Source organism: Pholcus phalangioides, unplaced genomic scaffold, assembly GCF_987345545.1.
Source record: "Pholcus phalangioides strain wild (caught in Gottingen) unplaced genomic scaffold, Ppha-v1.0 ptg000020l_1, whole genome shotgun sequence".
In the NCBI taxonomy this organism is placed as follows: Eukaryota; Metazoa; Arthropoda; class Arachnida; order Araneae; family Pholcidae; genus Pholcus; species Pholcus phalangioides.
Genome location: NW_028301613.1, coordinates 6,866,722 through 6,881,592, shown reverse-complemented (window position 1 = coordinate 6,881,592; position 14,871 = coordinate 6,866,722). Strand labels below are relative to the sequence as shown.

The window sequence follows — 14,871 nt, the reverse complement described above, 5'->3', positions numbered from 1 at the left end:
TCGCAAACCTATTCTTTTTGTGTGACTTTAAAAGGAACCTATCTAATGACACTCTCTTGCCTCTTTTTTTTTAGTATTTTTTCAGAAAGGGGAAATTGCATTGTTGTTGGACAGATTCATTACTCGCACGCCGCAAAAGCTTTACTTGAGTATCTTTTCTACAAAATTTTGCACCACATCCTACACATCTCTCCCTCTAACGTCATTAGAAAAGTGAGGAATTCCTCACTTCCTTCAGATGAGATCCTGTCCATGTTTTTCTACTAGTTCTTGAATGACATCCTCATTTACTTCCGGTCCATGATCTTCCCCAAGGACAATCTTGTTGACAACTGGTGGCTCCTGTTCATGCCATGCCACTCAAAAGTCATGTTCACTAATGGAATTTGCCCGCAGTTTTCTCCAAGAATTAAAAAAAACCTTCAAGCACACATGCGCGTGGTTACAATGCTGTTAAATCTGGTTTTTGTATTGTAAACAGCCACATTTGCACGTTTGTTCATTTTCTGAGTGAGGCACACTGACCAGGGACAGTAGGGGAAGGTATTACCCACAATTCCACAATGCGTGTGTGCAAAAAACAATGGGCTCAGTTGTGATAACGGGAAATTAAATTAAAAAAGCATAAAATTTCTGCTTGTTGACAGAATCAGTTGTTAAATAAATTTCTACTATATTCTGCTTTGGTGGGTGGTGCCAACTTGCCTCTATATTTTTATTCATGTTATATATTTGAATTTATTATACAGTTGAATTCAATTATAACCAACTCCAAGAAACCAGAGAAATCACTTCATTATAACAAAATTTCATTATAAAGGAATTCCAAGTTTATGCATTGTTCTTATGCAAATTTATCTGGGGTTAATAGAAAAGTGTTTGCTAAAATGAGATTTTCACTACAACGGTATTCAGTAAAACAGAATTTGACCAAATGTCAATACCAAATGTCAGGAACTTATTTTATTATGGAAGAATGAGTACAGATAGAACCTGTTCATTTGGTGTTTCCTTTGGAAGAACTACTTGGTGCAGTTGTGCATTTCTGCCACACCCTCCAGTGCCTCCGACGCTGCTCTGTTTTGGAAAGTAAGAAGTGTTGCCCCTACAGCAAATTCTTTATCCATGGAAAAAAACACATGAGGTGAGATCCAGGGTGAATAATCTAGTTGAGGAAGTATCAGAATGTGATGTTTGACAGGTAATCTAACACCATGATGGAACACCCACCGCTCGGCCTTCCAAAAATCTGGTCACTTGCATCTCAGAGAAACAAACAGACGTTTAAGGACTCGCAGGCCCCTCATGCTGTCAGATTACCGGTCAAAAAATATCACATTCCAAAACTTCTACAACCAGCTTTTTCCCTTGGTCTCACTCCACGTCACTTTATAAGTTTTCCTCGTATAAGAAATTTGCTTAATGGGAAACGATTCTCGGGTTCCAAAGAAGCGCAGTGAGTGGCGGCAAAGGCACTGGAGCGTTACAAAAAAAAGCCTTGCAATCTACATTTACATCCAAATATGAAGAAAGGCAAAAATACATAATTGCACACAGGGTAGTTACTTTAAAGGAAAACACCAAACATACCAAACTGTATAAGTGCATTTCATGCCTTCTGGGGTTATTGTAAATAAATAAATACCGGTTCTATCTGTATCCATTCTTCTGTAATAAAATAAGTTCCTGAACTTTTTGAACACAGTAGTACATTTATAGCGGAATTTGTTGTGAAAAAAATTTGCAACTCTTATCTCAGATATTTATCACAATATGATACTATGGACTCGCAACTGGTCTTGCCAGTGGTATGACAGTCAAATTAGTTTTCCTTTGTGTATAAACTTAATATTGTTAGAATTGTTAATAAACTAATTGTTATTGTTCATGGAAAATTTTGTCGTGTTTATTTATCTTTGGGGTCGTTCAAGTCAGCAGATTTTTTAGCAATTTTTGACCCCCCCCCCTTGTCACCAAAACTCTGACCCCCCCCCACCTCTTAACGAATATTGGGATCAGAAATGTACGCAGGGGAGGAAGGGGGCTCGTGCCCCCTATGCCCTCCTCAGATGATCAAAAATTTATTTTTTTGATGCAAACTATATATTTAAAACAATCAAAATTTTGGAAGAAAATACCTTTATTTATATGTTATTATAATCGATCTCTTAATTTTAACGCTATTTGAAGGCTAAGAACTCAAAATTTCTCTATAACGGTATTTAAAAAAATCTATGCTTATAATAATACTTATATGAAAGAGCGTCTCTTAGACGCATAGGTACCACAGTTAAGAAATTCATTGTGACCCACCCTCCAAGCCAAATATGCTAAATCCCTGCATTATCTTATTGGATGTGACCTGCAACCACAAACTTTATTTCATAAAAATGAACTAAGCGGCACATTTACAGATTACTTGAGTGATCCGTGGCACAATTCCACAGCATTTAAGCAGTTGATGGCGCATTTTTCAGATCACTAAAGTAGGCCCATGGCACATTCACAGATCACTTGGGTGACCCACAGAACAGTTCCAGAACACTTAAGAGATCTGTAATGTTTAGAGATCTTTTCAGTGACATGTGGCATACTTAAGCGTACCATAGGCTGCAACGGCAGATGGAGAAAGCAAAAAATTTCTACATCCCTCAATTAACCTGTGGCAAATTCCCAGATTACTTAAAAGATCAGATCTGCGCCATAATTATGGATCACTTCAGTGACGTGCAGGACAGTTCCAGAGCACTTAAGCAGCCCATGACACATTTCTAGAGCACTTGAGAGGCTTGCAGCACATTTCCAAATCACTTGAAGCATTCGCAGAACATTGAGATCACTAAAGTGCCTCTATAGAGGACTTATCAAAAAGGAAAATATTAGTTCAGATGCCCACAAACTAGATAAAGGTTTTTCTAATTTTTGACACACCCAGAAAATGTGTCATTAAGAATATTTAATAAGCATCATTCAAATCTCCCTTCTCCCCTTGTCAAAAAGTCAGCAAACAAGCCCCCACTGATGCCAACGTCATACTTGAATGATCCCTTTTTTCTTGACTTACATCACCATTGTGCAGATGAGGACCTGCAACTTGGGCTAAACTGTCGTAATTTCATTGAAAAATAATAATTCGCTTTCGTGATTGCTTACCTCATCATTCATCAACTCGAGAACCAAATCAGTTTTGCGCAGGTGATGCAGAAGTCTCATAACCACGGGACCAAAAATAAAAGTTCCGAAGCGCAACTCTTTATTCTGTCCATGAAACCTATCGGGAAAAGAAAAGAAGCAATCGAGTTCAGTCATCACAAAATGACATGAATCAACCCAAATAATTTAAACATAAAATGATATGGTAGAACAAAACACATTCTAATCAAAAATAAGCGAAGTTAATAACTTCCCTGGATCCTCACAGAGTAAGAATGTGTTGTAGGATGTACAAATGAATGCTTCTGGATATTCAACATGGTGATTCAACTGGAAATGCATCAAACATACTGAATTTTCGTGAAATCATTCTAATTCATGCAGATCCGCCAAAGCCTATAACTTCCTGACAACCGACAGTTTTTAGTCATAAATTACAAATTTTGTCCACAACTGCAGATGTCCAGTATTTTTCGGTAGAGAGATACAGATTTCCAGCAATTTTTACTATAAATATGGCCAGCATGGCAATACCTATAGCAACATACAGGGTGGTCATAAAATAACATTCCAGATATACAAGCCCTTATAAGTGGCCACAAAAATCAATGAATGTGAATGAAATTTGAGATATGAGCTCAAGAGATGAGCAAAGGGTTGATGCACTAACCTCCTCGGAGGGAAACTTCCAGCAGCAGAAATGTCATCTACATTGGTTTCCACATTTTTCTTTGTCTCTATTACCAGCATTCACAGTGCTACAGGTACTGTTACGAAACAATCAATGGTTTCTCACTATGTAAAACACTTGGTAATGCATAAAAGTGAGTATTGCCATTTGAGTTTTTCTAAACTTGCTGTGATGACGAGAGGTGGGGGGTTTTGTTGTCCTTTTCGTTCTCCAGGCCATACTTTGAAACAACCATATCTTGAATTCTATTTGCATTCATTGATTTTTGCTGCCACTAGAGACTGCTAGATCTCAGCCTCAGGGCTCTGCTCCAGGATGTGGGAGAGGGGCTCTCAACTAAAATCAAAGACTTTCAATAAATTTGTATCTACCTGCAGGGCCTAATTTTAACAATAGTGAAAAAGCAGTATAAGCACCCTTCTTGGCACTGCTTTGGCGCCAAGCAGTGACGAGTCTAATGTAACCCCGATAAAGGGAAATAAAGTTTTTTTTACCGCTCACCTGTTTTTTTCCCCCATCCTGAACAGCACAGCAATAATCCATTAGAAACAGAAATAATCCTTGGGGCACATGCACGTGAAATTATCCTTAGGACACAAAACATGTAAATAATCCAAAATGCGCGTAATAAATTGAAATAATCCAATGGAATTGAACGGGTGGTAAACTCACACTACCAAATTTTAAAAATACATCACGGCAATACGAAATTAAAATCACCAGATTTATTAAACTCCGAAGTGGTTGAATTTACTAGGCCTCGGCCCAACACAGAAGCCATTTAACACCGTCAAGAATTTTAAAAAATCGGTGCGGAAACACGACTGCGAGCAGAACATCCTGCAACAACGCGCAATGGAAGTGATATGGCACATAGTTCAGCAATGCATTAGCGCAGAAAACGTTTCATCCAATCGCTAACAGGTGTATGCGAATATGCAAATCAGTGGCTGCACCTGTAGGCCAAACTTCGTTCGGGCTTGGCCGCCTCGCTTCGCTCCTCTGGCCATTAAAAAGGGGGGGGGCCCTGCCCCCGGCCTGTAATCATAAACTCTGTTTGCACCACAACCAGAAACATGGCAATATTATTTCACTAAGCAGGATACATGGGAAGAATATTTCAATAAACGGGAATAAAGTCCTAGCAGACCAAGAAGACAGTATAATCCAGTTGAGGATGAACGTAAACAAACGTTTCCGAGGTGCCACAGTTGGCGACTTTCTGAAGGGGTCTAAACTGCATCCCACCCAATTAAGCACTTTCATTTCTAGCTCTTTGCTGAGCATTGTTAATATTATTTATGCCGCTGCATGCCCTAAAAATGCAGAAGACAATTGAATGTTATTGGGTATCATCAGTCACAAAACCTAGAATAGGCCGATGTATCCACCCGCTTTGTTATGTAAACTGTTGTTTCGCCTATACTAAAATGTGCACCGTAATTTTGAATGATGAATGCTAGTTACTGTTCAAGACCATGAAGCAGTAAATACAAAGGTACTTTTTTTTCAACCAGGTAGAAGTTTCTAATGACTGTTCTACGTGTTGAACCCTCAAACTAACCAAATGAAAAATTAATAAACCACCAAATGGTCCACATACACCCCACCCCTCCCAAATAAATTGAAAACCATACTATTTCTGCTTCGGCTGAATCATTAATAGCAATCTACTACATTTGCATTATTTGGCATTATATCGATGATTCCTTCCTCAATTAAAACCAATCTAACAAATTTTGTTGATCGGTTTTAGTAGAAAAAGTAGGGCAAAAACTAGAAAGTAGAAAAAAACCGAGAAAGTAGGGTAATTTTACCAAAAAGTAGGATGAGTGGGAGCCCTGTAAATGCTAAATTCTGTTGCTAAATTACTAAATGCTACTTTTTAAATCTCTCATGCCTAAAAATTTCGAGTTAAAGGAAAATCCTAACACTAAAATACGGAAAAGTACTGGGGCTCAGCAAAAACTTCGACTTAGGCATTCGAGCTATCACAAATTAACTGTATCTAGGAGAGTAAAAACTAACCTATAATATTTTTGCATAAAAGTAGCACGACCGTTATCACACACATACATCAATTCATACAATAACAGGTAACACAGAAAATTACATGTGTTCAAGAACTTTTTTTACTTTCTGATCATCTTCTCACAAACTCCAAGCTCTTCTTCCGTGTCATCCACCAGATGAACGACAGTCTTCAGGTCTTCTGTAAAAACCATCGTCGAATCCGTACTGATCTGCTGATTCATCCTCGTCATAAAATTATCTGCATGTTTAAAAAACAAAGGCACTTTCCTTAAATTGATGAAAAAAATAACGCTTTCTAAATATCCATACAACACTTCATGAACATCGATTATCATGTTCTTCAAATGGAGCTACCAAAAAACTGGTGCTATGAACAGACTAATGGTTCTAGATACCGATAGTACAGCATAGCTGAATGAATCATGCCCAAACTCTGTCCCCGGCCTTATCCTGTTGCCAAAATCTCTTCCTGGCAATGGGAGAGTACAAACTTTGGGGAGAGAATTGGAAAGGTTTTCAGTGTAGATATCAAAATTCCATATAAAAATAAATATAATGGGGATTGCGTAATGCAACAATTTTTCTTCTATTAATGAAAGTAAAATTGTAAGGATTTTTTGCCCCTTTCCAAAACATGACATCCAAAAATACCTTGTCGATTAGAGCCAAGTTGCCAACCAGTAGGTTGAATCACATGCTATTACTACTCTCAAATGAGAAATCATGGCAACAAAAAGTAATAATAAATAGCCATCTGGCCCGAAACAGGACATACAGACTTAACAAGACAATATGGTCAAAACAAATAGAAGTCCTCTCGTCCGTTTTCGGATATCAAAAGGATGAACTGACGCTGGCCACACAGAACCATGCAATGAACCAGTTTGCTCTCACGCACGCACACATACTGGTCCTCTGTCCTGAACAGCATACCACAGAGTAAAAGTTCTGAACCTTTTTCTGACTCAGAGTCATTTTTAGTAGATAACTTCTATAGCAGAGAACCGTCAGCTGTTCAAAACCCTCGTATGGATATCAAAGAGTGACATCGTCCTCGGATAAGTCGCAATTTGGTGGCAGTGTCAACAATTATGAGCTGTGGCCTCATTGACTGTATAAGAACTTTCTTGAAGTCCAGAAAATGAAATTGAATTTTGGGAGCCTCCCAGAAAATCCAGGAAAATCGACAGCTATGCTATAAACAGGTTCAACTGCATTCCTCTGCTCGATCATTTAGTTGGCTGCAATTCCTCTGAATTTTCAGACACCAGGATCCACGGTCACATGTGATATACCAAAAACTAATCTTTCAATTAACAATTAGGCTAAAGAATAGAAGCTAAATTGGAATAGAAGACGCTCTTAGCATGCCAACAGGTATAAGAAGGCGTTGTTCCTTCCTGCTAGGCTGCTTTTATGATTTCACTGCTAGTGTGAGCACTGCTTGTGTGCTTGAAGTTATCCAGCTAGAAAAAGAACCTGCTCTGGCATTGTTGAGGTAGAGGAAATAAGTGGCTTGAATTTCTATTCTCTGAGGAGTTGCCATGCTGTGCTACTATCAGGCAGATTCTCTGTGCCGATTAGATGTGTTGGACTGACCTGATACTTGCTTTATCCTCATGTGATGAATGAACCCATCGTTCTGACTAGACCATAGGCCTTACAGACTAGCCGCAACCGTTAATCGGACCTCACTCACAAAACTGTCGTCGAAAGGACTGGTTGCTTCGTGAACTTGAATCGGCTTACTTTGTACTGCCCCCCCCCCCATCCCCGTCATATGTGGAAAGGTTAATACTTTTTCTGTTCAGGATTGTTCAGGAAACTTAAGTTATTTTGTTCAATTATCAGTATGCATTTGCCTGGTCATATACAGCAACATAAACAATAAAATTATTAAAATGACATTGCAATATTGACTAAGTGAATACCTGCGGATATAAATCCTGCTTGAAAAAATTTGTGGAATAGGCATTAGGGAAATATAAGATTATTCTGATTAGATCCAAATTCAGTGCATAAACCTACAGACCAATACATGTATAATGCAATTTTTAAACTTCATTATGGGACATCAGAAGGATACTGTACCTTTCATGTTTCCATACTGTTTACAGGTAACTTCCCTGGAATCGACGTATTTATCGATACCCAGATATTGATCACTGAACAGAGTCCGAATACCTTGGAAAGATGAAAATTATCAAAAATAAATTATCTCACCAAAACGTCATACAAAATAATGCATTATTTAACATATTGGGAGAAATAGTGTCTGGATTGGCATGTTCTTTAGCCTCCTTTCAGGAAGTCGCCGAAAATAACATCCTGGGCACTCGTTCAGCTGTATTATCGGCTATGACAATCAGAGACATATTTACAGTTTTGCCACCTCTGTGGGTCATACAAATTTTACCGCCCTTCCCTCCTAGTTCCATTTTCTTTATACCAGTGTCCTTATGGTCAATCAGATACTTGATTACTCTTTTGGTCACTCACATGCATGGTTCCCACATCCTGAAATAGGATCCCTAGGCTGGGATCCTTCACAGGTCCTTTTATGATGAATTTATAGCGTGAAAAAACAAAAAATTTATGAAAATCATCCCGGGTCCTACGGCTGGAGCCTTGTCAGCCCACCCCTTGTGGGAGGCCATGCTCACATGCTTATGTACTCTTTTGGCCACTCATGTGCTTGCGTATTCTTTTGGCTACTCGCATTGTTGCTTACTCTTTTGGCCACTCACATTGCTTACTCTTTTGGCCACTCACATTGCTTACTCTTTTGGTCACTGCCATGCTCATACACTCTCTAGGTTACTCTTTTGGCCATTTGTATATTTTCTAGCATAGCAAAGGTCTTTGATCACCAGCTTATGTCTTCATTGAGACAGAGCAGCGGGCCATGTTCTGGTTAACAAGTCATTTACATGCTTGCACCCGCTTTTTGATAATTCACATGTTCTCATATGCTCTACACCACTCACTGACCTAGTCTTTGTCTCTGGGCAGAGGCGGATTCATGGTTATAAAATTCGCTGCCTTTCTCTGTATTTATGTCCACTTATTCCTAAAATTTGCCACCTTGGGACTATAGCTCATTAAGCCCCCTTACAAATATTCCACTGATGACAAATGATTATTTTCCCGAAAACACTACCAGCATATACAGTCGAACCTCGTTAGTGCGTCACCCGGTTAACACGTCACTCCACTTACCGGATCACTTTTTGGAAGTCCCTATTTTCTTCAGGCAGGAAATGGCACAGCTATGGCTTACTCCGTTTAATGAGTCAATCCGCATATCAAATCATATTTTTGCTCTCCCAAGAGTGACTCATTAACGAGGTTTGACTGTATTTGCTTTCCCAGCAACCTCATTTCATTTGTTTACGTATTGGGAATGGGGGAAATCTTATGCGGAATTTTTTATCCAGCTTAAACTATGGAAGGCAAGCGAAGCAAGCTGTTTTTGATACAACCTTCTTTCTTCCACACCAAGCACAACTCTGGTCTTATCGGCATATGCAATTTACAATTGATTGAGTTGTGCTAGAAGTGTGAGTGCATATATGGTGTGGTGCTTGAATTAATGCTGCCAGTGACCTTGACAGAGAGAGAGAGAGGGCTGTCAGTGAGCAACCAAGTGATCTAGAGGGTGTACGTGACGTAAAAACAAGAGATCAGATCACTGAGCAATCGCGAGAGTTACCAAGACAGTGTACAAATGACCAAGATATCATGCAAGCATGTGTGTGACTAAGACAGTCTACAAGTGACAAAGACAGCGTGCAAGCATGCAAGTGAACAATAGAATGTACAAATGACCGAGATAGTATGCAAACGACCACGAACGAGAGAAGGATGAGGTCAGCGAGCGCCCAAGAAAGTTTGCTGGCATGCAACTTAGAGACAGAGGAGTATTTACAGGAGCAGCCTTTATGAGCTTTGCCAAAGGTGGCGCGTTTGAGATATGAGCAGTCCAGAAAATTAGACTATAATGGAGAGAAACGGAAAACAAAACCATTAATTCTCCTCTCTATATATGTTAATATATCAATATATATTTGCATATATAAAAAGCTGGACAGTCCATATTTGTCATTCCTGATAGGATATCTCACACATATCCTCGTGTATATATATATATATATACATATAAGGTTACTCATACATAAAAAAGTAGGACTCATTATTAATATTTTCTTATTAATAACAGGCCATCCATTTAAATTCTTTTCGTTATTGAATAATCATTATATTCAATTAATGTGTGTGTTTTTTTACCGGTAGAGATGCTGTTGTCCTTGAGGAGCGTCCGTCGCAATAGAGACCCCCGAGACACGATCACTCCCAAAGCGTTCATTTTGACTCTTTAAAGAGATGTTTATTGCGAATTTAAGTTACACGCTTAATGTGTCTCAATACCGGCGAAATTTAAGGCACGAAAGATCTCCGCAGCGTGATTCAATATCACGGTTACGGTTTGGAAAAAAGATACTTTCCTTCAACTTCAATATTATACAGGGCTTTAGCTGCCAGAGCTATCCCCGAAAAATCTTTCCTAGCAAGAATAGGGGACTATGGATAAAGCTGGGTTTCCCCATTGAGAAGAAATATAAGAAATAAATATACCCTTATTTCTCCTCTAATAGGGTTTTCCTAGAAATTGCCTTCTTGCGCCGCGTGAACCGAACTGGATAATTTCACGTCGGCAGAAACGTGTTACATAATCACGCTACGCGTTTGTGTTTTCCTAACGTGGCGCATCAGCGCAGGGCAAAGCTGCATTAAGAGTTCAAGCGGCTTTGGCGCAGGGTCAGCAGGGGGCGTACCGGAAAAAGAACTGAACTTTCCATTTCAGCATCCAGTTCAGTTTACCGGCTTTGTTCACACGGAACCAAACAGAACGAATGATTCAACTTCTTCGACCTGTCGTCTGCTGCTTTTTCCAGAGTTTCCTTGTTTCGGACGGTTCCTTGAAAAAAAGAACTGACCTTGCCATTTCAACATCCAGTTCTGTTTGTCGGCTTTGCTCATACGGAACCAAACAGAACGAATGACTCTACTACTTCGACCTGTCGTCTGCTGCTTTTCAAGTGTTCCCTTGTTTTGAAAGGTTCCTTAGAAAAAAGAACTGAACTTGCCATTTCAACATCCAGTTCTGTTTGTCGGCTTTGCTCACACGGAACCGAATAGAACGAATGATTCTACTTTTTCGACCTGTCGTCTGCTGGTTTTTCAGAGGTTTTGATGGTTCCTTGAAAAAAAGAACTGAGCTTGCCATTTCAACAATCGGTTCAGTTTGTCAGCTTTGCTCACACAGAACCAAACAGAACAAATGATTCTACTTCTTCGACTTGTCGTCTGCTGCATTTTGAGAGCACCTATAGCCGGGTTTTCCTAGGAGCAGGTTTTTCTGCTTTACGTGAATCGAATGGGGCTATTTCGCGTCAGCAGAAACGTGTAACTTTATGATGCTACGCGTTTGTATTTCCCTAGCGTGGCGCGTCATCTGTTCTGTCATCTCTCGTCTGCACATCCACGTATTATTTACACAGTGAAAGAGGAAGACAGAAAAGAAGGGGAAGAAAACACAACACAAAAGTAAACAGAAGATTCGCGAAATGCGCGGCGCACGATGTATTTGAGTTCTCCAGAAGCAGTCGGCTAATCACGCCCGACGTAAAGCACTGGCATGAGGCGTGTTGCCCTCTGTAGGAAAAGAGTCGTACCGCTTTTCCTATTGGTGAGATGAGTGGACGGCGTGTCTCGCTGGGCGATTCACGTTGCGCACGGCACAGAAAACCTGCTCCTAGGAAAACCCGGCTTAAGTTTTGCCAACATAACATCTTCGGTCAAAACACTGGCCAAGAAATTTTTCGAGAAGCTATCTAAAGCAGGGTTTTCCTAGGAATAGGTGTTTTGCGTCGCGTGAACCGAACTGTATAATTTCGCGTCGGCAGGAAACGTGTTACATAATCACGCTAGCGTTTGTGTTTTCCTAGCGTGGTGCATCATATCAGGATGACTATATTATAGTATATGGCCTCGGCATCAGCTACTCTGTCGTCTGCATGCTCCGGTTTGAAAGGAAGGGAAAGAAAACACACAACATCGGCAAAACGCGCGGCGCACGACGCATTTGACGCCTCCAGAAAAGGGTTACCAACCGTCCTTTTTGATGTCATTTCAAGCGTCCGGAATATGTTTCAGAAAATTCGCCTTTTTGTCCTCCTTTTCAAGTTTCCAGAATAATTTTTCTTTTTTTCTGGGAAATTTTTTTCTTCTCACTTTGAAACATGTTTCTTCACTGTTTTTGTGTCTTTTTCCCCCACACGCATTCACCAATATCCGCCCAAATTCCCGGAATTTTTTCTGTTTCCGCTTTTTTAAGCAGTTCTGTTTTAGAGTTGGGAAAAATTGTTGTTGTGTGTTTGGTCTTATTTGATAGAATAGTGACGTCATCTACTAAGAAAATTAGGATAAGTGACGTTACTGAGAGCACGCAGGCGTCCTTCTTTCTCAGCTTTTGAATCTGGTAACTCTACTAGTACTCCTATTCCAAGCATGGCTTATTAGGGGGTTTGCTGAGTTGTAATAACACAGTGGAATACCGGCTCGCTCCAATCAAGCAAGGTTTAAGGTTTGTTCACTAATATCTATTAATTGACGTGGGGTGGGAGTGGGAAGGGTATTATCATTTCCATTCATAAATAAATAAAATAGGTTGCAAAAAACACTCGATGCTGATTCCTTGAGTTACAAATCGGCTCTGTGCAAAAAAAGCTAACACGCTCTTCAATGAAGGGGGGGGGGGAATGTCTGAGGGTAAAGCAATAAAAACTGACCAGACGATGGAAACGATTCATTAAAGTGAAGGAAGACGAAGTGGATTTATACCTCTACGATGGACAGTTGATGAGATAAATGCTGTGCTATATGACACCCTGAATATAAAATTTTCTTCTATTTCGTCTTCTATAGCGGAGAGAACAGTTTAGGATAATAATTATTTATAATCTAATAACATCATCTTCATCGTTACTAGAATCGCAGAAATTTGATTTTTTTCTATTCTGGTTCATGAGGTACAGAAGTGAACTAAACACTGTGTCGTTTTTACTCATTTTCCAAGGGTTTGAGATTTTTTCCTATAGTAGCACTCCCCACCGCCTCGATAGCGGTAGTCGGCTGAAGCAATACCATACTACAAAGTTTTCTGTGGTTCCCATCTTTGAGACGTGAATGCGAGTGGATCTCCCAGTGAAAAAGTCTAGGCACAGAGAGTAATAGGTCTGCAACGGAAAATTTTTTTTCAATCATTACACTTAATTGACAATTTCAAATATAGATGACTACACTACAAACGCACCAAGACTAGGGTTACCAACCACCCTACTTTTTGATGTCATTTCAATCGTCCTTCTACGTTTCGGAAAATTCGCCCTTTCGTCCTCCTTTTTTTGTTTCCGGGGAATTATTTTCTTTTTTTTTCTGAAATTTTAGGGGAAATGTTTCAAAAACATTTGTTTTTTCATTGATACGAAGTGCTTTTTGTTGAAGTTTTAGTGCTTTTTTTTTTTTCAAACACGCATTCACCAAAAGCCGTCGTTACGACGTTTATCCCGTTATGGGGAAAAACTATTGTTGTGGCCAATTTTACTGGTTGAAGTAGTGGCACCATTTATTGGGGAAATAGAGATAAATGACGTCACCCAAGAGAGTGCGTCCTCCTCTCTCTTCTCAGTTTAAGAACTTTTTTTTTTCAAACCGAGCTCAACTCAGGTCTATCATCATCAATGGGTGATTTACCACCTAGTGAGTGGTGCCGGAAGTGTAACTGTGTGTGTACCTAACAATCTGAGTACGTATGTAGTGTTTGATTTTTCCAGTGATCGAACCCAGGACCTCGCGACGCGTGTCCGTCACTATGATCACCACAGTGGCAGTTTGCGAATCTGGTAACCCGATCCAAGACTATTAGGACCGGCGTTGCGTTCGGTTTGAAAGAGAAAGTAGCGCCTTGTGAGGGAGAAGCGGCAACTCGACTCAGCTCTCAAGTTGAGGCTACTCCAGTTCCGCAAGAGTATCTCCATGCGAGGAGACTCTATTTTCTGGTCTGTTCTACTCCTAGGAAAAGCTGGGTTTTCCTAGGAGTAGAACTTTTGCGCCGTATGCAGCGTGAAAACGCTGATTGGTTAAAAACCGAAAATTCAGGTTCTTTCGAGCAATCAGCGTTTTCACGCTGCGCGCGATGTAAAAACCTGCTCCTAGGAAAACCTGGCTTAAACCGGGTTTTTTAATAGGTTTTTTGCGCCGCGTGAACCGAATTAGACCATTGTGTGCCAGCAGAAACGAGTTACATAATAACGCTACGCGTTTGTGTTTTCCTAGCGAGGCGCATCAGATCAGGGCGGCAATATAAAGTATATGGCTTTGGCATCAGCTACTCTGTCGTCTGCATGCTCCGGTTTGAAAGGAAGGGAAAGAAAACTTCACAAGAGTGTGAAGAGAACATCGGCAAAACGCACGACGCATTTGACTCCTCCAGAAGCAGTCGGCCAATCACGCCCGACGTAAAGCGCCGTCGTGAGCAGTATTGCGCTCTGTAGGAAAACAGTCATGCTGCTTTTCTTATTGGTGAGTGGACGGCGTGTCGCGCTAGGTGAATCACGTTGCGCGCGGTAAAGGAAACCTGCTCTTAGGAAAACTCGGCTTTAACAAATCCAAGGAAACTCCGGAAAAAAAAAAAAAAAAAGTCGGAATGGCTCGAAAAACAGAAAAATTCGGGACTGCCAGGTAAATACGGGTCGTTTGGTCAACGAATTTATACCGGACGACATAAATTTGTATTTGACATTTTATTTCACGGTTTTTTTGCGTGTGCGTGCCTTTAAGTGCTACGGGTAGCATTTAAAAATTTAATTTCCATTAATCGTCCGTTCCCGGATACATAACAAAATAAAAAGCAAACTACTCCGGGGATTATT

At 40.1% G+C, this 14,871-nt stretch overlaps 1 protein-coding gene across 1 annotated transcript in view; it reads right to left on the bottom strand.

The window, feature by feature from the left end:
- The window catches only part of LOC149070883 (pentatricopeptide repeat-containing protein 2, mitochondrial-like), a 29,720-nt gene extending 19,236 nt beyond the window's left edge, over positions 1-10,484 (bottom strand). Inside the window, exons 1-4 of the mRNA XM_089248589.1 lie at positions 10,166-10,484; positions 7,970-8,062; positions 5,981-6,116; positions 3,154-3,271 (exon numbers count right to left, since the gene is read on the bottom strand). Of these exons, the coding sequence (XP_089104715.1) occupies positions 3,154-3,271; positions 5,981-6,116; positions 7,970-8,062; positions 10,166-10,244 (426 nt within the window). The 5' untranslated portion in view covers positions 10,245-10,484. The remainder of the gene's footprint in view (positions 1-3,153; positions 3,272-5,980; positions 6,117-7,969; positions 8,063-10,165) is intronic.
- Positions 10,485-14,871: the final 4,387 nt, after the last annotated feature.